General features: G+C 38.1%; 2 protein-coding genes across 3 annotated transcripts in view; one reads left to right on the top strand and one right to left on the bottom strand.

Moving 5' to 3' along the window:
• LOC149792105 (nuclear envelope integral membrane protein 1-like) overlaps nucleotides 1-3422 on the top strand; it is a 42660-nt gene extending 39238 nt beyond the window's left edge. For both annotated transcript variants that reach the window (XM_089970628.1, XM_089970627.1), the window contains exon 8: nucleotides 1633-3422. In XM_089970628.1, coding sequence (XP_089826754.1) covers nucleotides 1633-1849 — 217 coding nt within the window. In that variant the 3' untranslated portion in view covers nucleotides 1850-3422. The remainder of the gene's footprint in view (nucleotides 1-1632) is intronic.
• Nucleotides 1-25307, bottom strand: part of LOC149792104 (aspartyl aminopeptidase-like) — a 148116-nt gene that overhangs the window by 94355 nt on the left and 28454 nt on the right. The gene's annotated exons all lie outside the window — the stretch shown is intronic.

The raw sequence follows: 25307 nt of genomic DNA, 5'->3' as shown, positions 1-25307 counted from the left end.
TATATTCATCCAAAATGTTATGTGTACACAGATGTGTCATATCATGGTGCATTGGCAAAGCTGTATCTGTCACGAGTGTAGACACAGATGTGTCATATCATGGTGCATTGGCAGAGCTGTGTCTGTTAAGAGTGTAGACACAGATGTGTCATATCATGGTGTATTAGTAGAGATGTGTCTGTCAAGAATGTATGCACAGATCTCTCATACCAGAGGTGTGACTTTCAAGACTGTAGACACAGATGTGGTAGCAGAGTTCTGACTGTTGAGTGTGTAGACACAGATCTCTCATAACACGATGTGTTAGTAAAACTGTGTCTGTCAAGAGTATAGACAGATCTCTCATACCATGATGTGTTAGCAGAACTGTCAAGAGTATAGACACACATCTCTCATACCATGATTTGTTAGTAGAACTGTGTCAAGAGTGTAAACACAGATCTCTCATACCATGATGCATTAGCAGAACTGTGACTGTCAAGAGTATAGACACATATCTCTCATACCATGATGTCTTAGTAGAACTTTTTCAAGAATATAGACACATATCTCTCATACCATGATGTCTTAGTAGAACTCTGACTGTCAAGAGTATTGACACATATCTCTCTTCCCATGATGTCTTAGTAGAACTCTGACTGTCAAGAGTGTAGACACAGAGCTCTCATACCATGATGCATTTCCACAGCTACATCTCGCAAGACACAGGTATGTTGTTTAATGATGTATCAGCAGAGATTTGCCTGTCAAGACACAGATCTGTTGTTTAATGATGTATCAGCAGAGATTTGCCTGTCAAGACACAGATCTGTTGTTTAATGATGTATCAGCAGATTTTTGCCTGTCAAAACACAGATTTGTCATACCATGAGGTTCTCGCAGAACTGTTTGCTTTTAGATATATTGTAAATTTCACAATAGACCCGGAACTGCTAACATATTAATGTGATCATAGATCAGTATGGTGTTTTCAGATTGATCAGTAAGTAGAATGTTCTCAGATTGATCAGTAAGTAGAATGTTCTCAGATTGATCAGTAAGTAGAATGTTCTCAGATTGATCTGTAAGTAGAATGTTCTCAAATTTTGATCTGTAAGCAGGATGTTCTCAGATTTTGATCTGTAAGCATGGTGTTCTCAGTCTGAGCTGTAAGTATGGTGTTCTCAGACTGAGCTGTAATTATGCCACTCTTAGATTGATCTGTATGTATTGTGTTAGATTTATCTCTAGGTATTATGTTCCTTGACAGATGTACTTTACACATAAGTACATATGGTATAGATCACAAATTTATTTGTTACTCTGAAATAAAGAATTCATGAAATGTATGTGAGCCACATGATTCCTTCTACCTCCACTGAAAGTGTAACTCCTTTACTTGCAATACTAGTATATAAACATACTGACTCTTGTATGCATACACATATGCCATTTGGATTGAATTATATATAAATGACAGTACTATCACAGCAAGATCAATAAGTACAGAAAGTAAATGTAGATCTTTGCCCACTTTACAAATTCAAATATATATTGAACTTTAACTGTCAGAGAACAATGCTTCATTGTTGGCTGTTATTGGTGTATTCCGAACTCTGTCAAAAAAATGAAAACTCTTTTTTTTCCTTCCAGATTTGCCTCATTTATTGAGGGTGAAAGTTGGCACATTTCAAATGAAGAATTGTTAGAGTACGATTCCGGACCAGATTCTCTTCCATCTGGAGACTCGGAATTTGAACAAGATCCACGTATATCCAATGACTCTGATAGTGATATTTCTGAGGAAGACGTAGGTTACCATCATCAAAACAACAATGTGGGCATCAATAGAACTAACCATAAAACATGAAGCATCATTTAAGAATGGATTTTAGCATGTTCATGACCAATGTTTTATAAGAAATAACATGAATATAGAGATTTGTATGGGGCTTCAGATCTTTAAGAGTTTTTCTTGAAAACTCCTTGAAATTGAAAAAGTTGGTTTTATCCTTGAACACTTTATGAATAAAGATGCCAACAGTTACTCAGGAATGTATCCACCCATTCATGATAACCCAAGTAATAAAATTGGCAGCCGGGTACCCCCAAAGAAAGAAAGAAACAAGGGACCCCCCCAACAAAGAAAAGGACATTTCCAAGATCAAATCGAGACACAGGATAAAGATTAATTTGAGGCTTGTGTTGTCTACACATTTATGCATTGTCACATGGGCCCGTATTGTTTCTTACAAATAAAATTGTTATAAATGTACAATATAATAGTACATGGGAGGACACTTCTCTTCTCTTGCTCGACCTGTTTAAGAATCAGCTTTGATATTTCAAGCTAGATTTCACATAGCCTAACAAATTTGGTACTTTTTCTTAACTCAGGCATTCGACTTTGTATGCCTGTCCAATGTTTGGCCTACTATCATACCTTTAAGGAATGCCAGACCATTTTTCCACACTACATTTCCACTCAACATTGCCATGATCATGCCCACTTAATATGCAAGTGCAACTCTCTGAATGATATACTGACTGGCCTCTCATTTGCCAAAGGAAACTAACGTACTGCACCTATTTCTAACTTATTTTTGTGTTTTTATATTGTACATATATTGACTGATGATTAAATTTTAAACAATTCGATCTCCATTCAATTTTATTTTTTATAGTATTACATGAAACCGTTCCAGTGATGCTTGAATGTGAAACCACATGTCACAGATTAATTCTATTTTGATACCCACATACATTGTGGACCAGTCTAAGTTGAAAATAAATGGCACCAGATAAAGATAATAAACATGATATATTTTTGTGACTGATGGAAGTTATATGACTGAAAAATGTTAGAGGAGAGGGTTTTTAAAAACATGATACATCTGAAAAAGGACAAATCAATAGCACTTTACGAATTTTGAAATAATAATTCAACAGTGATATAATACAACAGTCATCATTTGTGGACTTTACGACTATTTGCGAAAGTTACTGTAGTCAGTGTGGACTAGTTTAGTACTAATCCACATGGAGTTAGCCAATTTGTGACAAGAATTTTAATTGCAGATCCAGGTAAGCAGTAAAAATAAAAGTATGTTTTTCTTACAGTTTTCTGTAATTATGGCAAGTAATATAAAGATTGCTCTTTGTATATTGAGATAACACATTTTTGCCACTTATATTAGTAATAGTTACACTTACACCTTTCTTAGATGTTTACAGGTGTGAACCTACCACAAAGCGTTTCAGGTTCACGGTTAATTTGATTTCCCTTTGATTGTGTACCCAGGTAACCCGAGGATCAATGGGTACTCTGTAGAAATTTCCTAAAATGTTGACATCTCTATTCATGAATTTGTTGAAAAACTCCTTGAAATTTCCCTGAGTGAATAAAAAAATTGATATTAGAATAAAATATATAACTTGTTAAATTCAGAATTGTTGTTCTTTGCAAATATTTGAAAATGGGTAAATAAATAAAATTAGATAAAAGTGAGTAAATCAAATTACATGCATCGGTTACCAGATCAACTAGCACCCCAGATGTATTCCAATAGTCTTGAATGTGTTGATATAACACAATGATGCAATCCAGGATGTTTTTGACAGAGTTCACAACTATCCAAAGCACTTTAGTAACATCAATAAATATTTTAAATAAATTCTCTTGAATTATGTCTGTACACAACAGTAAACTCTGGTCTCAAATGGATTCCTAGAACTGAATTAATTATTTGTTTATACAATTCTTATTTATACACTTTAAAACATGACCTATGTCGTAAAAGAAATTGAAGCAATCCAGCAGAAAAACCCTGCAAGACTGGCCTTGAACTCAAATGATAGCTATGTAAACATTCCATTTTAAACAATCACAGACAATAGTTATGTGCAAAATATAAATTAAATATACACAACACCTCCACTCATAAAGAAAGAACAAATATATATATATATACAGTAAAACCTGTTATGAGAGACCCCCCCTTCTGCCAACAAAACACGGTCTCTCAAAACAGTTGGTCTCATAGCATGTTTGTACAAAAATACCACTTTCCAAATTAATAGTTCTTGCTGAAATATTGTATGCATTCATCTGAAAACAAAATTATATAGCAATAAAGATATACTTCTATTATTAAACATGAAATCACATTTCTGCTTTACTCCTTTTCTTTTATAACAGCCTAAATTTGTTTTACCGACATTTAAACTGCTTTTTTTTGCACCAGTGCTCTGCTATTTTTCACTTCTTTCAGTTACAATATTTTTTTTCTCCAGCTTTAAAATTTGTCTCTTTTTAGTTGGAGATTTGTCCATTTTTATTATGGCTGTATGTGTTAACATTATTAGTACTCTATTGTAATATTGAACGTAAAAACGGTTTTGACTGGGCTTTGGGAAAATATGAAAAATCTATACATGTGCACTGCATATCTAACAATTAGTGAAATATAAAGAAACAAGTATCTCATCCAGAAACAGAACCATTTATTCTTGAGACAAAAGTCAACAGTTTCATTCAAAGAAGACACGGGGATTAACTCTATAAACAATGTGTGTAACCCGGTGGCACCAACTTGAATAGACGACAGCTTTGTGATTGGGAAGTAATCACTTAACATCGTGGGATAAAACAACAAACATCACAAGTCTTGAACACTATCAATCGAATCCCACAAATGATTCTCTCTTGCTGGTTTAATACACATTGACCTTATTCAGCCACAGGTAATGCGGATTAACTCTAAAGACAATATACGTGACCATTACATCTATTTTGACACTACAATGGCAATTCATGACAGGTACATTATCCTGGTTCATGAACTGGTGCATCTATCATCAGTAGCCACAATCCTTTTTTTAAATTTTTATTATTTTTTTCTTCTTATATGTTTTTTTTTATCAGAACAGTCATTACTAATCAAGCGGTCATTGCAACAATTGATTACATAGGTCAGTGGTGTATGTCTATGTTCTCGCAATACGGTCGTTCATAGGGTTGCTGGGTCTTACTCATACATAAGATCTTTGATAAGGCCGGGAAGCAGTCTAAGTGCGGGAATAATTAGTCTGGTTCCCTGCACTGTATGCTTACTGCATTGCTCTCCCAATATACGAATAGCGGAGAACAACAAAAGGAGTGTACGAAGCAGGGAACCAGACTAGGGAATAATCTTCATGTACTATAGTCTGGTTTGCAACAGAAACTATAAAACACTGTAAGCATACCTACAATATATCAGATATCGGTAGCCAGCATTTTTATTTTTGTTAGAATGGTATGAGTGGCAGTTGTTTCAGGGATTAAATAAAGATCGGTAGAGTTTATAATTTTTGTGATGCAGTTGTTCATAGCTGTATCAAAATGCATATTTTGCCAAGACATTGCAGTCGCTGGTAGGTTTCATCAGGCGGTCGCTCACTACAGAGCATTTATAAAATAAAAGATCCATGCAATACGATTGTGGTTGGATATGACAGGTGGTTGCTGATAGCAGAGGTCGCTCATTTTAGTTTTTACTGTCTATATATAAAGTAAACATATGATATAATATTTAAAATTACATCGAAAGATGTCTTGTGAATGATACTCAACTTAATTACACAATAATCTACACAAATAAAGCAATATAGTAGTATACACATGAAAATGCATCTACATTATCTTTTCTAATTTTTTATTCATGCAGCATTAAATTCAACCTCAACAGTGATGTTTGTTTTTCATTTCCCTAATGAAAGTAAGTGGATGGAGATAACTGAATATGACAATGAGAGAGGGAGCCGAACACTTAAGAATGTTGCAAAGTCATTATCAAAGCTAAATATTGCTTCTCAATTGTGGAATAATTTTTCTGTTTGCTTAGTTTTTTTAAAAATGCACCAGCCCCTACATTACTTGCATCAACAGACATTAAACATAATTGGCTGAAATTTGGTGTTGAAGGTGTCAGTGCACTTATAAGTATGGCCTTTGATTTGTTGAAAGACTCCTGACATGTCAGACCTGTGAAGCTTGGTTTTCTTACTTGACAAATTTGTCAGAGGTTTGGCAATAATTGAAACAAATGAGCAAAATTTCTGATAATATCCAGCCATATCCGTAGCTTTGTACTAACAGGCACTGGAAATTCAGAGATAGCTTCTACAGGATTAACTGACCTTGTCCCATAACATGTCACAAAAATATGATACAAGCTTGGCAAAACTCACTTCTAAGATGTGCATCACATAGTCGATTGAAGAATTTCCAAATGGTAACATATTTATTAGATGTTGCTGGAGAATTTTTCATTCCAAAGGGCATCCTTAATACTAATAAAGCCCTTCTGAGTCCAGAAATTTCTTTGAGTAGATTTTGCCAGAATCCTTTAAAAGGTCAAATTTATAGACATTTTGCATTTCCAATTTTGTCCATGCAATCATTTATTGTTGGCATTGAAAATGATGACCCTGTTGAATTCCTTATAGCAAGTACACTGCACAATGTATTATTTGGTTTAGGCACAAGAATACATGATGGTCTCTAGTTACGTTTACTTGGTTCTATAAAATCATTTTCCAGTAAATATTGAATTTGAGTGTCAAGAGCTCATTTTGGCATAGGTCGGGTAACTGCATAAGCAGGTTATAAATCAGGGATTTCAGTCTCAAAATGATGAATTTTTTTAACAAGGCCTGTTAGTAGATTAACCATGACCTTATCTGCAGCTAGGTCATTACCAAGTAATAAATGAATACCTTCTATTGGTAAAGAAGTCGATGTTGGACAGTCAAGGGTCGGGAACAAAATATGATGCCACATTGACACAATAGACAGGAACATTAACAAAGTCAAGCCACTCTCTGAACAAGAACACTTTCACATTTACAAGACATCTAAAGACAAAAGCAAAGTACCAGATAACAAAAGACTCCAAAAAGCTCCTTTGTCCTTTAATATTTTAATAGTGATGTTACGAGTCTAGGCTCTTGAAATAAGTAACAGACAAGAGTGAAAGACAACAAGCTTTATAAGATTTAACAAATTATTTCCCTAGAATACAAAATGAAAATGAGAAAAAAGAACTTATGGTATTGTGAATTAAATCCCCAAAAGCCCAAGAGTTACAGACACAAGTCCTACTAATTTAAAGTCCTGAATAAAACTCGGTAAAGTCCCGAAGAAATCCAAAAACTGAAGGCGATTATGTGCCTGTTATAGCTTATAGTGTTGATGTGTCAACAGTCACAACATAATACAACCTGAAAGTGCTAGATGTTAAAGTACGAATGACCAAGTTCTCATAATCACAAATTTATATAGTTCCCTACTTGACCTCAGGTCACCATTAGCATTTTCTAAAATAAAAACATTACTTAATGGAAAATAACCTTGTAGAATGATCCTGATATTTACAAAACAATAACCTGGATTAAGTCTAATTCACTTGGGAAATTCCAAAACTTTCACCCAAAGAAACATTTACCTCTTCTATTAATAATGATCCCGATATTAAGCCCACACACAGAGAGAATAACTTAGCTATGTTTTAGTTATTTACAACGAAAAAATTAAAAAAGTAAGCTTGGGTCAAACAGAAATGAACTCAATTTTGGACGAGGTCAAGTCCAACATACAATGTTACATTACAATAGGGAGGCCCCGAGTGGCAAAGTGGTCTTAAACACTCTTTTTTACGAATCATTGCCATCTCACCTCTGTCTGCGTGGGTTCGAGTCTAGGATTCGGCCAATGTGCGTATGTGAGAATGCTTGCCAGTAGCTTCTCGTAGGTCGGTGGTTCTTCTCGCGGGTTCTTCCTCCACCATTAATACTGGCATAGCCTATCTTGTGCTGAAAAGTGGCGTTAAACCCAACAACAACAACATTACAATAGCATGTACTGAAATAAAATAGACAAAAAAAAAATTAACACATCGCCATATTCCAGGCCATTGTCACATTAGCATATTTACCACTACAGGCACATCAACACATTCAGTATTGGATTTATTTGAAATACCACTGAATTCAGTTGGAACTTGATTCATTTAGACTTGTGATAGAACTTGTATGACTAATTGGGATTTAATTCACAATAATCATAGGTTACTGCATTTGTATGGGAAAATATGAACGAGTTTTCGGATGGAATACTGCACGAACTTGTGAGTGCAGTATATCCTTCCGACAAAACAAGTTCATATTTTCCCATACAAATGCAGTAACCTTTTTATTATATGCTCATTTTTTTAATTCTACCTAAGGTTTAATTATATAAACAAAATACACTGCAAGAAACAACATAAATGAATGAATGCCGTATTCCAAACTAAATACACAAGCGCAGATTTGACACTACACAACGACATCAATATTAATGCACACATAACTCCGCCCAGATAAATTTGAACTTAGTCGGGCGGTCGACATAACTTTCGAAAGAAAATGGCGTGTCTAGTTAAAATTGAAATTTACAGTCATATTGTGAATGAATGCGCATTTCAACAACTTTTCCATTTGATCTGGAATGAATACATTTTGGTATTTGGTTTCGATTTGACGAAAGTTTGTGATTTTGGACTGGATTCATCTGTGCAAATTATACATGAAATACATCGGATTGAAGTGGTGCGGGAGAAGCTTGTTTACGTCCGCAAATATGTTTTTGTTTCTATCATTGAATGTTTGAAATCATAATGTGGGAAAAATATGAAGTCTTTCAATTGCAATTATCTAAAAGACGCTATGGAATGTAATGCTTATTTAATTTTGAGTGCAGTAAGGAAGATGCAATTGCACTTATTATCGAAATTACAGCACGATTTCGAAATGTGTAATCCAGATTAAAAACCGATGACATGGCTCATGTAATTCGGATTTGCAGAATTAAGAAAATACATTTTGAGGAAATTCAGGATGTAAAACTGTAAGTATATTTTATTTTGCCATTCTTATCACTAGCTAAAGAAAACAGTATATGCCTTGTCACTTGTATGTTATTTGTAAGGACCTAATCCGTCATTTATTTAAGGTAGCTAGCCTAAATCCGTAACATTGTATCAACGCAAAATGTCAAAACAGCTGGGGGGTTTTGCAGTCCACGAAACATGTTTTAGTTCATTCAGAAACAAATTTAAACAACCACAACGTAAAGAGCCTCTTACGCGAGTGTATATGATTTGTTTACAAATAAAAAGTGCTGGCGTCTGAGTCCATTCTTTATTTACAAAAGAAAGTAGTTCCTTTATTCACGTGAATGCTATATGTGTATTGTCGCGCGCGTTCAGTATCGGGGAATATTGAACGATTCTGACAATGTAAAGTTAACTGGGGAAAAAATGAGAATATAATAACGTACCTTTTTATAGTTTGACTTTATATTCTAGGAAAATCAATTGAATAAAAAAAATTATTTTGTTTCCTCACCTTTCTGTTACTTAGTTTAAGATCATAGAGTCGTAAAAATATAAATACTGAATATAAAAGTAGCTCTCTTGCTCAAAATTAAAATTATTGTATCACTGATGGACACTTGATACAATCTAACAAGTGCAACACTTCGTACGTCAGAACGATTGTTGCATTGTTTACAAATTGTACATTTTTCCTAATGCAAAATTTTGCCAACAATATCCAACGTTCTTCTACACTGTACCTGTTTTACAATAACGTGTTATTAGAGATCTGTTACTGAATAACGTCTGTTATTGAACGTTTGTTGCTGAATAATGTGTGCTACTGAAGGAATGTTACTGAATAACGTGTGTTACTGAAGGTTTGTTTCTGAATAATGTGTGCTACTGAAGGACTGTTCCTGAATAGTGTGTTATTATTGAACGTTTGTTCCTAAATACATTTTTGCTGCAGAAGGACTGTTACTGAATAACGTGTTATTGAAGGTCTGTTACTGAATAATGTGTGCTACTAAAGGACTGTTAGTGAATCACGTGTGTTACTGAAGGTTTGTTACTGAGTAGTATGTGCTACTGAAGGACTGTTACTAAATAACGTGTGTTATTGAAGGTTTGTTACTGAATACTGTGTGCTACTTAAGGACTGTTACTGAATAACGTGTTATTAAAGGTTTGTTAGTGAATAATGTGTGCTACTTAAGGACTGTTACTGAATAACGTGTGTTATTGAAGGTTTGTTACTGTATAACGTGTGCTTCTGAAGGACTGTTACTGAATAACGTGTGTTATTGAAGGTTTGGCACTGAATAATGTGTGCTACTAAAGGACTGTTACTGAATAACGTGTGTTATTGAAGGTTTGTTAGTGAATACTGTGTGTTACTAAAGGACTGTTACTGAATAACGTGTGTTATTGAAGGTTTGTTACTGAATAATGTGTGCTACTGAAGGACTGTTACTGAATAACGTGTGTTATTGAAGGTTTGTTAGTGAATACTGTGTGCTACTAAAGGACTGTTACTGAATAACGTGTGTTATTGAAGGTTTGTTACTGTATAACATGTGCTACTGAAGGACTGTTACTGAATAACGTGTGGTATTGAAGGTTTGTTACTGAATAATGTGTGCTACTGAAAGACTGTTCCTAAATAGTGTGTACTATTATTGAAGGTTTCTTACTAGATAATTTTTTGCTGCTGAAAGACTATTACTGAATAACGTGTGTTATTGAAGGTTTGTTACTGAATAATGTGTGCTACTAAAGGACTGTTACTGAATAACGTGTTATTGGAGGTTTTTTACTGAATAATGTATGCTACTAAAGGACTGTTACTGAATAATGTGTGTTATTGGAGGTTTGTTACTAAATATTGTGTGCTACTGAAGGACTGTTAATGAATAATGTGTGTTATTGAAGGTTTGTTACTGAATAGTGTGTGCTACTGAAGAACTATTACTGAATAACGTGTGCTATTGAAGGTTTGTTATGAATAATGTGTGCTACTGAAGGACTGTTACTGAATAACGTGTGTTATTAAAGGTTTGTTGTTACTGAATAACGTGTGCTATTGAAGGTTTGTTGTTACTGAATAATGTGTGCTACTGAAGGACTGTTACTGAATTACGTGTGTTAATGAAGGTTTGTTACTGAATAATGTGTGCTGCTGAAGAACTATTACTGAATAACGTGTGTTATTGAAGGTTTGTTACTGAATAATGTGTGCTACTTAAGGACCGTTACTGAATAACGTGTGTTATTAAAGGTTTGTTACTGAATAATGTGTGCCACTGAAGGACTGTTACTGAATAACGTGTGTTATTGAAGGTTTGTTACTAACTCAGGTGTGCTACTGAAGGACTGTTACCGAATAACATGTTATTGAAGGTTTGTTTCTGAATAATGTGTGTTAGTAAAAGACTGTTCCTGAATAACGTGTGTGATTGAAGGTTTGTTACTAAATGATGTGTGCTACTGAATGACTGTTACTGAATAACGTGTGTTATTGAAGGTTTGTTACTGAATAATGTGTGCTACTGAAGGACTGTTCCTGAATAGTGTGTTATTATTAAACGTTTGTTCCTAAATACATTTTTGCTGCAGAAGGACTGTTACTGAATAACGTGTGTTATTGAAGGTTTGTTACTGAATAATGTGTGCTACTAAAGGACTGTTAGTGAATCACGTGTGTTACTGAAGGTTTGTTACTGAATAGTGTGTGCTACTGAAGGACTGTTACTAAATAACGTGTGTTATTGAAGGTTTGTTACTGAATACTGTGTGCTACTTAAGGACTGTTACTGAATCATGTGTTATTAAAGGTTTGTTACTGAATAATGTGTGCTACTTAAGGACTGTTACTGAATAACGTGTGTTATTGAAGGTTTGTTACTGAATAATGTGTGCTACTGAAGGACTGTTACTGAATAACGTGTGTTATTGAAGGTTTGTTAGTGAATACTGTGTGCTACTAAAGGACTGTTACTGAATAACGTGTGTTATTGAAGGTTTCTTACTGAATAATGTGTGCTGCTGAAGGACTGTTACTGAATAACGTGTGTTATTGAAGGTTTGTTAGTGAATACTGTGTGCTACTGAAGGACTGTTACTGAATAACGTGTGTTATTTAAGACTTGTTGCTAAATAATGTGTGATACTGAAGGACTGTTACTGAATAGTGTGTGTTATTATTCAAGGTTTGTTACTAAATAAATTTTTGCTGCTGAAGGACTGTTACTGAATAACGTGTGTTATAGAAGGTTTGTTACTGAATAATGTGTGCTACTGAAGGACTGTTGCTAAATAACGTGTGTTATTGAAGGTTTATTATGAATAATGTGTGCTACTGAAGAACTATTACTGAATAACGTGTGCTATTGAAGGTTTGTTATGAATAATGTGCACTACTTAAGGGCTGTTACTGAATAACGTGTGTTACTGAAGGTTTGTTGTTACTGAATAACGTGTGCTATTGAAGGTTTGGTGTTACTTAATAATGTGTGCTATTGAAGGTTTGTTATGAATAATGTGTGCTACTGAAGGACTGTTACTGAATAACGTGTGTTATTAAAGGTTTGTTGTTACTGAATAACGTGTGCTATTGAAGGTTTGTTGTTACTGAATAATGTGTGCTACTGAAGGACTGTTACTGAATTACGTGTGTTAATGAAGGTTTGTTACTGAATAATGTGTGCTGCTGAAGAACTATTACTGAATAACGTGTGTTATTGAAGGTTTGTTACTGAATAATGTGTGCTACTTAAGGACTGTTACTGAATAACGTGTGTTATTAAAGGTTTGTTACTGAATAATGTGTGCTACTGAAGGACTGTTACTGAATAACGTGTGTTATTGAAGGTTTGTTACTAACTCAGGTGTGCTACTGAAGGACTGTTACCGAATAACATGTTATTGAAGGTTTGTTTCTGAATAATGTGTGTTAGTAAAAGACTGTTCCTGAATAACGTGTGTGATTGAAGGTTTGTTACTAAATAATGTGTGCTACTGAAGGACTGTTACTGAATAACGTGTGTTATTGAAGGTTTGTTACTGAATAATGTGTGCTACTGAAGAACTATTACTGAATAATGTGTGTTAGTAAAAGACTGTTCCTGAATAACGTGTGTGATTGAAGGTTTGTTACTGAGTAATGTGTGCTACTGAAGGACTGTTCCTGAATAGTGTGTTATTATTAAACGTTTGTTCCTAAATACATTTTTGCTGCAGAAGGACTGTTACTGAATAACGTGTGTTATTGAAGGTTTGTTACTGAATAATGTGTGCTACTAAAGGACTGTTAGTGAATCACGTGTGTTACTGAAGGTTTGTTACTGAATAGTGTGTGCTACTGAAGGACTGTTACTAAATAACGTGTGTTATTGAAGGTTTGTTACTGAATACTGTGTGCTACTTAAGGACTGTTACTGAATCATGTGTTATTAAAGGTTTGTTACTGAATAATGTGTGCTACTTAAGGACTGTTACTGAATAACGTGTGTTATTGAAGGTTTGTTACTGAATAATGTGTGCTACTGAAGGACTGTTACTGAATAACGTGTGTTATTGAAGGTTTGTTAGTGAATACTGTGTGCTACTGAAGGACTGTTACTGAATAACGTGTGTTATTTAAGGCTTGTTGCTAAATAATGTGTGATACTGAAGGACTGTTACTGAATAGTGTGTGTTATTATTGAAGGTTTGTTACTAAATAAATTTTTGCTGCTGAAGGACTGTTACTGAATAACGTGTGTTATAGAAGGTTTGTTACTGAATAATGTGTGCTACTAAAGGACTGTTACTGAATAACGTGTTATTGGAGGTTTTTTACTGAATAATGTATGCTACTAAAGGACTGTAACTGAATAACGTGTGTTACTGAAGGTTTGTTACTAAATATTGTGTATTACTGAAGGACTGTTGCTGAATAAAGTGTGTTATTGAAGGTTTGTTACTAACTCAGGTGTGCTACTGAAGGACTGTTACCGAATAACATGTTATTGAAGGTTTGTTTCTGAATAATGTGTGTTAGCAAAAGACTGTTCCTGAATAACGTGTGTGATTGAAGGTTTGTTACTAAATAATGTGTGCTACTGAAGGACTGTTACTGAATAACGTGTGTTATTGAAGGTTTATTACTGAATAATGTGTGCTGCTGAAGAGAACTATTACTGAATAATAATAACTGAACGTTTGTTCCTAAATACATTTTTGCTGCAGAAGGACTGTTACTGAATAACGTGTGTTATTGAAGGTTTGTTACTGAATAATGTGTGCTACTAAAGGACTGTTAGTGAATCACGTGTGTTACTGAAGGTTTGTTACTGAATAGTGTGTGCTACTGAAGGACTGTTACTAAATAACGTGTGGTATTAAAGGTTTGTTACTGAATCGTGTGTGCTACTGAGGGCTATTACTGAATAACGTGTGGTATTTAAGGATTGTTGCTGAATAATGTGTGCTACTAAAGGACTGTTACTGAATAACGTGTTATTGAAGGTTTCTTACTGAATAATGTGTGCTGCTGAAGGACTGTTACTGAATAACGTGTGTTATTGAAGGTTTGTTAGTGAATAATGTGTGCTACTAAAGGACTGTTACTGAATAACGTGTTATTGAAGGTTTCTTACTGAATAATGTGTGCTGCTGAAGGACTGTTACTGAATAACGTGTGTTATTGAAGGTTTGTTAGTGAATAATGTGTGCTACTAAAGGACTGTTACTGAATAACGTGTTATTGAATGTTTCTTACTGAATAATGTGTGCTGCTGAAGGACTGTTACTTAATAACGTGTGTTATTGAAGGTTTGTTAGTGAATAATGTGTGCTACTAAAGGACTGTTACTGAATAACGTGTTATTGAAGGTTTCTTACTGAATAATGTGTGCTGCTGAAGGACTGTTACTGAATAACGTGTGTTATTGAAGGTTTGTTAGTGAATAATGTGTGCTTCTGAAGGACTGTTACGGAATAACGTGTGTTATTTAAGACTTGTTGCTAAATAATGTGCGCTACTGAAGAAGTGTTACTGAATAGTGTGTGTTATTATTGAAGGTTTGTTACTAAATAAATCTTTGCTGCTGAAGGACTGTTACTGAATAACGTGTGTTATAGAAGGTTTGTTACTGAATAATGTGTGCTACTAAAGGACTGTTACTGAATAACGTGTTTTTAAAGGATTGTTACTGAATAATGTGTGCTACTTAAGGACTGTTGCTGAATAACGTGTGTTATTGAAGGTTTGTTACTGTATAACGTGTGCTACTGAAGGACTGTTACTGAATAACGTGTGTTATTGAAGGTTTGTCACTGAATAATGCGCACTACTGAAGGACTGTTACTGAATAACGTGTGGTATTGAAGGTTTGTTACTGAATAATGTATGCTACTGAAAGACTGTTCCTGAATAGTGTGTACTATTATTGAAGGTTTGTTACAAGATAATTTTTTGCTGCTGAAAGACTGTTACTGAATAACGTGTGTTATTGAAGGTTTGTTAGTGAATAATGTGTGCTACTGACGGCTATTACTGAATAACGTGTGTTATTGAAGATTTGTTATTAATAATGTGTGCTACTGAAGGACTGTTACTGAATAACGTGTGTTACTGAAGGTTTGTTTCTGAATAATGTGTGCTACTGAAGGACTTACTGAATAACGTGTTATTGAAGGTTTGTTACTGAATAACGTGTGCTGTTGAAGGTTTGTTGTTACTGAATAATGTGTACTACTGAAGGACTGTTACGGAATAACGTGTGTTATTGAAGGCTTGTTACTGAATAATGTGTGCTACGGAAGAACTTACTGAATAACATGTGTTATTGAAGGTTTGTTACTGAATAATGTGTGCTACTGAAGGGCTATTACTCAATAACATGTGCTATTGAAGGTTTGTTATGAATAATGTGTGCTACTGAAGGACTGTTACTAAATAACGCGTGTTCCTGAAGGTTTGTTACTGAATAATGTGTGCTACGGAAGAACTTACTGAATAACATGTGTTACTGAAGGTTTGTTACTGAATAATGTGTGTTACTGACGTACTGTTAATGAATAACGTGTGTTACTGAAGGTTTGTTAGTGAATAAGGTGTGCTACTTAAGGGCTGTTACTGTTTAACGTGTTATTGAATGTTTGTTACTGAATAATGTGTGCTACTGAAGGACTGTTACTAAATAACGTGTGTTATTGAAGGTTTGTTACTGAATAATGTGTACTACTGATGTACTGTTACTGGATGACGTGTGTTACTGAAGGTTTGTTACTGAATAATGTGTGCTACTGAAGGAATGTTACTGAATAACGTGTGTTATTGAAGGTTTGGTACTGAATAATATATGCTGCTGAAGGACTGTTACTGGATGACGTGTGTTACTGAAGGTTTGTTACTGAATAAGGTCTACTACTTAAAGGCTGTTACTGAATAACATTTGTTATAGACAGTTTGTTACTGAATAATGTGTTATACTGAAGGAATGTCACTAAATAACGTGTGTTACTGAAGGTTTGTTACTGAATAAGGTGTCCTAGATAAGGGCTGTTACTAAATATCGTGTGCTATTGAAGGTTTGTTAATGAATTTGGATTTTTAACGTAGCTTTAACAATTTGTTGTTACTGAATAACGTGTGCTATTGAAGGTTTGTTGTTACTGAATAATGTGTGCTACTGAAAGACTGTTACTAAATAACATGTGTTAATGAAGGTTTGTTAATGAATAATGTGTGCTACTGAAGGACTGTTACTAAATAACGTGTGTTATTGACGGTTTGTTGCTGACTAATGTGTGCTACTGAAGGACTACTACTGAATAAAATGTGTTAGTAGTGAAGTGGGATACTATAGCGACAATGGGAATTAGCATTACAGACCCCCCCCCCCCGGGTACATATAGCGACAAGGGAAATTTAACATGTAGAAAAATCGTGGGAACATATAGCGACAAGGGAAATTAACATGGAGAAAAATCGTGGGACTGTTGAGCGACAAGGGAAATGAACATGGAGAAAAATTGTGGGACTGTTGAGTGACAAGGGAAATGAACATGGAGAAAAATCGTGGGACTGTTGAGCGACAAGGGAAATGAACATGGAGAAAAATCGTGGGACTGTTGAGTGACAAAGGAATTTAAACAGGGTGGGACTGTATAGCGTCAAGGGAAATTGAACATGGGATTTTTTTTTATTTTTTTTTTAAAATTTTAAAAAAAGGGGTAGGCAATAGAAAGTCATTCTCTTTTCGAGAAATGTGGGTGGCCCTGAAAAGGGCCTTTGGTTTCATCATTATCTTCTTATTTTATCTCCTCCACTTCTGTAGCCATCTTCTAACTTTTGCCATTATTCCTGTCTTCTTCTTTATTTCTGATTCAGGCATCCAGTCCGGGTGACCCATGGCTCGGAATTTCTCCTGTATTCGTATCCAGTTATTGTTCAGTTTCTCAAAGCTTTCTTTTCTCTTTCTATTTTCTTCTTCTTTTCTTTCTTTATTCCATCTCTCTTTAATCTTCTTTACCTCTACCTCCATCACTTTTCTCATCAACTCCTCTCCTTTCCTCAGTCTGTCCTGACCTCTCTCCACAAAAGAGCACTCTGTCCCATGTGACATATTTTCAAGAAAGCACCTGACTTTGCTTGCATTGTCAAGTGCTTCCTTTAGGCTTCCCACTCTGACATAGGTGGGATTTATCATACCTCTCAATCTCTTTTCCTCCTCTTCTATCATTTCTGCTATCACTTCTTTTGCTACATTTAGGCATTTAGCGTAGTCCAGATACTCTGCTATCTTCCATTCTTTTTCTAGTCTCTCCACTACATAGATACCATCCATTATCCAATTCGATCCTGACTTTTTGCTTGAAAATGTCTGACAAATAACCGTTTCTTCGTTTCGTCTCCTCACTCTGATTCAGGAGAGCTTCGATATGATCAATCTCTTGAGTGGTTAATGGTGGACAAGAATGTTCACGCAAGTCTTTATACCACTGGTGTAACACGTCTTCGTCCGAGATGAGACTCCAAGCCTCGTCCAGATACTCGTCCAATTTTTCTTCTTGACTCAACATCAGGCATTTGTCGTGTTGAATTTGACTGGGATGATCGTTTTGACATCTATAGCACTCTTTCTTGATCAATTCCGTCATTTTTTCGACCAAGTGTTTGGCAAAGCAGGAGACTAAATGGGCTTCTTGTTCTGGCCATCTTCACTTCATCATGATCACTTCTTCTTCTTCCACAGTCTCCTCACATTTCATGTCTAAAGTTTCTCCACTAGGTAAAGAGGGATAACAGTCTTCCATGGTTTCTAATAATCTAGAATGACTTCTCTCAAACTGTTGATTTCTATGGTATTATCGAATTCTGCATACAGGATGACGTTCACCGTTACATCAGGGTCTCGTTTTGCAAACTGAATTTCCACACGAATCTGGCCAGATTTTATAGGGTGGAAATGTCCCTCGTCGCTGCCTTGGTCTGGAGTGAAGTCGAAAGCCCACAAAGCGTAGCCTTTTGCGTAATCTTCGTACGTAATGCCGTGACTGGTGTTGGTTCCTAACTGACCGGTGGCTTCGTACAAGGACAAGTACGATCTCAAGTAATTGTTCTGGGCAAAGTTAGGTTCGAAAGGTCGGGTACACAAGGTATTGCCATCGCGACTGACTTCGATCTTGGACACGCCAAAGTGTCGAAAGTAGAAAGGATTTTTACTGATAGCTCCGTTGAAGGCTTCATTCTCGACCATACCAAGGATCAAACGTTTGGGTAGCTGTCCTTGGAACAGATGATATTCGATCATGTCCAGCAGGAATGGTGAACGTTTTCACTTCCACGCGTCGTATGGGATACTTGGCGGTCGTTCTGCTCAACGTCTGACTAATGTCGTTACCTACTTTAGGTAACACTTCCACACGGCGTACGTAGAGTCTGGCTTCTTGGATTTTGGTTTTGTAATTATCGTCAATATCAGCCAATAAATGGAAAGCGTACTGCTCCGATTCAGTCTCAGGCGGACATCCACCCCGTTCAACAAATATTTCTCTTGCAACCACATGTCCAAATGCAAACGATCCATCAGTTCTAAACTATGACTTTCATCAATTTTCTTTCTTCGTTCTACAAATCCCTCATTGTGGTCTTTCTTTGTATCAGTTTCGAATAATTCAAACTGGTCTCCATCATCAGCTTCCCATACCACACAGGCATCGAGATGAGTGTCCTTGGCGTCTATTCCGTACGTCAAGAGATTTTCCAGGTACGCACGATAAGGGTAAGTATCCATGCTGCTACTGACTAGTTTGTTATTCAAGTACAAGTCCACTCCGCTAAACAAGGAATGCATGAAATTGTTGACGGGAGCTACTGGCTCACTGTCTATATCACCTCCATTCTTATCTACAACTTTGACTTTCAAGTACAAGTAACTGCTATTCTGATCGATGTAATCTTCGGGCTGTCCTTTGATTTCAAACTCGATGGGAGCGGAATCGGTCAATGAGGAGACGGGGTGAAATTCTACCCATTGGGATTCTTGCATGGTCATCATGGTGGGGGGCATGGCAAACAGATCCAGTTCCGACTTGGAACAAGCGCAAGACTCTCGGTACATCATTTTTTTGTTGCTCTTTCTCAATAATCGAAAACGTCTAAGTCTCGAACGGTTCTTCTTTTCTTGGCCTTTCTCGCTTTAGACGTGTGAAATCCTGTGAAAGGGTATTTTCTTCGTCGTCTCTTTCTGCCTTGTCCTTGCTGAATGCCTGACTCGGTAGCGTGCAGAGCATTTATAGGTGTTTCTCGGCGGCCCAAAAGGTCTTTGCCCGTTTGCAGCAAGACATTTTTGCCTGCCCTCATGAAAGCTTCTTTAGGGTTTTGTTTGTCGACGATGACATTTTGGAGAAATTCTTTGCCTTGTGTCAGTGCCGCGTCTTTCAAGGCGTGCAATCCTCGTGTCACCATCGGTTTCAACACCAGAGCCACCGAACGAAAGGCGGATTTTAACATATCTCCTAAACCGTGTCCTCGCTGTCGTGCAACCCCTCGGTACACTGGATACATGACTTACGAATCGTGAGAAAACCGTTTTCGAAAATGGAGTTTCACCGTGACTTTTCCTTTGGTGAATGGAATATTTTGTCCCAAATCTCCTTTTCTAGCAATGTTGACCGTGTCCAAATAAGACTTACTGACAGGCAAATAGTGAGGATGTACAAATTCCCGGTGGACGTGGTAAGTGTTTCCACCTTCCTGGTCACTGGTTGTGGTAATATCCACTTTGAAAGGAATGACACGCAGTAACGGCACAGAGGTGTGTCCCACCACGTTGTACTCCACCACATCGGAACACACAAATATCAAATTCAGTCCTTGGTTCAGTTCTACCGGGTTTTTGAAAGCTCTGTAAAAATCCATATTATTGTTGATCTTGGGGCTCCAATTGTTTGCGACCATTTCTGCACGTCCACCCAAAATTTCAAACAAACTACCATTGAACCTGTGGGACAACGTTTGAGTATCTTGAAATTTGATCATGAGACGACGAGCCACTTTATGGTAGTCCAGGGTGACACTTTTTTTGATTTTGTTCAGGGCTTTGCTAAAGGCTAACTCAAACCTGGAAGCAATGGTGTCCACCAAATGTTGGCCACTAAAATAAAACTCTGCCGGAATTTTCAAGGTGTAGATATTGAAGGGTGGATTGTTCGATGGTCTTGTCATCCCTGAAATCCCGATGTCATTTATGGCTTGTTGCAATTGTTCGCTCATGATTTCCACCTCAAAAAAAGTTTTGAGTTTCAGTGATGTTTTGGATTTGTGTTGGGTGAATCATTTCCACTAAAGCCACTTCCCAATGGGCTTCGTGATCTAACTGGATGGCTTGAGGTAATTTGGCCGTGTAACAGCACAACGTGTTCTTGGGAAACACCTCCATGGAACTGTCACTGGGTAAGGTTAAGTAAAATTGGTTTTGGTGACTCATAATTCCAGAGTTCTGTGGCTGTCCGAGGGGTTACTGGACGTCAGAGGTGTGTCTCCGCTCAAAATGGGGTTGTTGTTGTTATTGGAGTGGTGACTGGCACTGGCACTGGACACAAGGTTCCCGTGGTTCCCGTTCGCGGAGAATTTCAGGGAGGGATTGGGAAGCAGGTAACCGATGCAACTGCTCAATAAAATGGTCCACAATTGTTTGTCTCCTTGTTGCAAACTCAAATTGGCGATGGCTGCCCCGATGACACAATACACCACGAAGATTTGGCAGAAAAAGACGATTTGCGTTTTAGGCACACGTTCTCCACACCACACCCACAAGGGATGTTTTTGTAAATCTTGCACAGAAGAACTAGGTGAAGGAGTGGTCGACGTAGCTGCGTCTGTGTGAAAGGGCATGATGGTCACTTCTTTTTATAGTCGATGACTTGCGAAGCGTCGATCCAAGAATCAAAACTGGGTGGATATCCTTTCCAACGTACTTTGACTTCTTTGACACGTCGTTTGCCCACTTTACGGGTTCTGCGTTCGAGAATGCTTTCGATGTCGTACACGTCGTCTTCTTTTTTTGTGACACGTTGTAACTCGGGCAAATAAAACGTTCCTTTGAGCACTTCTCCGTTCATGTCTTCCAATTTATAGACGGTAGGATAACGGCCATGCACTCGTCCAGTGACGCGAAACAATTCGGTCGTCCAGTTAGGTAAGTAACCTTTGTCGAAAGTGCGTTTGGTTTTGCCAATGCGCACCCAATCTCCTACGGCCAACTCTCCACTTTTCTTGGGGACAGCCCTCGTCGGGGACGTACCAAACAGACGCTCAAACACCAGCACTTCGTTGTAGGGGTCACTTCTTGCGGGACACGTCCGATGCTTCGATGGTAAGATTGGTTGTACTCTTGAACCAGGTGCGGTAAGATGTCGATGTACTTCAGAGTGTGGTGATGCGTAAAATATTTCCACATGCGTTCTTTCAAAGTGCGTTGAAAACGTTCCACGATGCTGGCTTTGGTTTCGGGATTCTCGGTGGTAAAAACATGAATGTCACGTTTCTTTAATTCTTTTTGGAAAGCTTGGTTCAGAAATTCGGTGCCTTTGTCCGTTTGCCATCGAAGAGGGTGACGACCGCTTTGTTTCAACACCCGTTGCAGGGCTCGCACTAACTCGCTGCTCGATTTGGAAGTCAAGGGTACGACCCAGGCAAATTTGGAAAAGACGTCGATGACACAAAACAAATATTTGTAGCCACGATTGTAGCTGGCCAAATGAGAGACATCGGCTAAATCGGCTTGCCATTGATGATCGATGCCTTCCACTCGGGTACGACTTCTGGCAAACTTGCGTCGAATGGGTTTGTGTAAAGTGTAGGTAGCTTGTTCTTGTAACCATCGTTGCACTTGAGGTAAACGGAGACTTTTCAGTCGAGTTTTGGCAGCACGATACAATTTTTGAACTCCTGCTTAACCTGCAGAATGCGAGGGATCGTAGTAAATGCTGGCTAAGACTTTTTCCATTTTTTGTGTTGGTTGGTGTGTTAATAAGTCACCCATTCTTCGGTGATGCTACTTTGGGTGGGTCGAAAGGGTGGTTTGGAAACAGATTTACGTGTCCGATGGGCTACAGGAGTAGAAGTCGAAGGTAGTGGTGGTGGAGGTGGTAATGGAATGGCTTTGGTTTTCTTTTCTTTTTTCACTTCTGGTTTCCCTTCTTTCTTTTTCACTTCTGTCGAAGGAGGAGTGGACATCATCTTTTTAACCCAAGCTTTCATTTCTTCTCGTTGGGGTGTGGGGGACGGGGTCAACAAGGATGCTGGAATCTTACTCGAAATGGGACCTGCTGACGGTGTTTGAAACACTTCTCGCATCTCTTCTTCCTCAGGCCTTCGTGGGGTAGCATCTCTGGTGACCCCTGGGGATGGTAGTAGTGGTGGTGGTGGTGGTGGTGGTAGTGATGATGGTGATGGACTTTTCATCAAGGTCTTAAAATCTTTCAGAGTGGGTAGAGCTGTTTCGTCTAAACCTTTTTGGTGAAAAAGTTGCAGTCGTTGCAAAAGTTGACCGTACTTTTGCGATTTTTCTGTTTCGGACAAATCTTGGCGATCCATCAAGGACTGCAATTGGTGTTGTAACTGGGACATCTCGCTCAAATGGGGATTGGGAGGTAAATGCGGGGTGCGTTGTTCTTGCCACCGATGGTATTCCATCCATCGTTTGTAAGGCACTAAAGCTAGTTTTCGTCCTTCCATGGGGCTGTCAGGGGTCAATTCTGAGATCTTGGGACTTCCGAGGGTCTTTTTATCTTGCTCCCACCAGTCCTCCCAACATGGTTCCCAAGACTCCTTTCAGTATGGGGCCTAACAAGAGTGGTAAAATGCCTCCACGTTGGACCAACATCTTCTTCTTTTGACGAATGGAAATTTTCTTTTGAACCATTTGGCGAAGAACGTGACGATGTTTGCCTAAGCATTGTTTCTGGTGTTTGGACAAAGGGATCGTGCCTTTCAAGACGTTCAAACAACATTCGCACACGGTATCGATGACCTCTTTGGAGGCCGATTGAATGAGTTTTTTTCGTAGAGGTGGAGAAGCTTTGGACAGGACAGATAATATGTCCCCATGTTTGACTAAACGTGGTGGTAGTCCTTTCCTTTTCTTTCCTTGGGGTTTTCTGGAGGGTGACATCTTTGAGTCTTCAGGAGCACCAAAAAACACTGATACCCCCGACTTGGTCACAGGCCTTTTTTATACTGGAACGCGTCGCCACTGATTGTCTTTACGTCGTATCAGTTTGAGGACAGGCATGACACGTCGTGGAGGGGTTCGCAACGGACTAAATCAAGCCAGTTCTTGCTTGGACAAATCCAGTAAACTTTGTAACATGCCCGATCTTTCTTGGACTTTGATTTTGATAGAAGGTACTTTGTGAGCAGCAGCCACTGCCACTAAATTGGAGGGTCCTGCAACTGGGGAAGTTCTTTTTGGGGTCATCAACGGAGAAGTTCTTGGTGTGATCAACGTCTCCAAGTACTCTTCAGTTCTTGGTGTCATCAACGGAGAAGTGGATGAACGTGAGGCTGCCGGAGACGCAGTCACCGCCGTGGCAGGTCGTGGTTTGCGAGTGTAAGGTTGCGTCCTGGCCGAAGAAGAAGTGCCTCTCTTGCGACTAGTTTTCTTCTGTGGGCTTTTCTTTTTCTGGGGACTTTTTCTCTGTTTCTTTTTCTGGGGGCTTCTTTTCTTTTTCCGGGGTGGTGTCTGGTAAGAGGAGGGTCCCGCCACTGGAGAAGTTCTCCTTGGGGACCTGGTCTTTTTCTTCTTCTTCTTCTTGGAGCTTCGTTTGACTTTTTTCTTGGGGAGAAGTTTGGGGGCATTAGGATCCCATCTTAAGAGAGAGCGAATGATGACCCCTCCTAGAGTACCGCTCCCTCCAGGTTTCAAAATGATTTGTTTTTTTGGTTTGAGTGTCGATGCGGAGATCGGCCAGTTGGACCAAAGCGACTTTGTTTCGATCGAAAAAGCGTTTGGTTTGATGAGGAATCTGAATGATTCCTTGGAGTATTTGACGTGCCGTCACCGTGAACCATCGTAAGACTTCTTTGAGACTAGCTTCTAAGACACGAGCTCGTATTTGTGGATTTTTTTCTCGACTGATGCCATACAAGGCACGAATCAATTTGACGGGAAGATGCGACTGAAGGGACGTCATGTTCACACTGTGTGAGACAGACGAAAAGGGTCTGAGGTTTTTATAGATTTTTTTTGTGGAGTGAAATTAATTCGAAGACGGAGACGTGTACAGGACAGGCCCTCCGTCTTGGAACCAGTGGTGAAACAAGTGGGTACGAAATCGCAAATCCTCGGGGGTCGTAGGTTTCAAATCGACGAGTAAATAGGCGTGTGGTGTTTGAGTGGCATCGTCGTACGCCTGAGTCAGCCAAGGCGTTCCTAACTGTTTGGCTAAGACTTGCACTTGCGATTTATCTCGAGGGCTTTTAAACAAGACCACGTAATGCGCATTGAGACTGATGGTGCGATGGGCTTTACTTTGTTGAAACAAATTTTGGGTGATGTAAACGACACTGGCATTACGGTGATGCCTTTTGCGCGTGAACCACAGTTTAATTTCTTCTTCGTCTTCTCCTAACATGTCGTCGAAAATGACCAAATGGGTTTGACGGGAGTCAGAGACGATGCCGTCGTCTTCTTTAGGAATGCCTTCCACAAACACGATGGAATCGCCTTGACTTTCTCGCAAGAGGCTGTACGCCGATTGCCACTCTTTGTAACACCACACGATCCGCTGAGGTGGCCGATCGATCAAATGATGTTTATGTTCGATCAAACGTTTGACGAATTCGGTTTTGCCTGAATCGCTAGGTCCAGCAATGAGCATGTTAAAGGGATGGCGAAGATACAAAGCCTCCCAACTGGCACGATCTAAGTGTTC

The sequence above is a fragment of the Sinohyriopsis cumingii genome, chromosome 9 (genome assembly GCF_028554795.1).
Source record: "Sinohyriopsis cumingii isolate HCF-2022 chromosome 9, ASM2855479v2, whole genome shotgun sequence".
NCBI classification, from domain to species: Eukaryota; Metazoa; Mollusca; class Bivalvia; order Unionida; family Unionidae; genus Sinohyriopsis; species Sinohyriopsis cumingii.
This window is presented reverse-complemented; position numbering and strand designations above follow the sequence as displayed.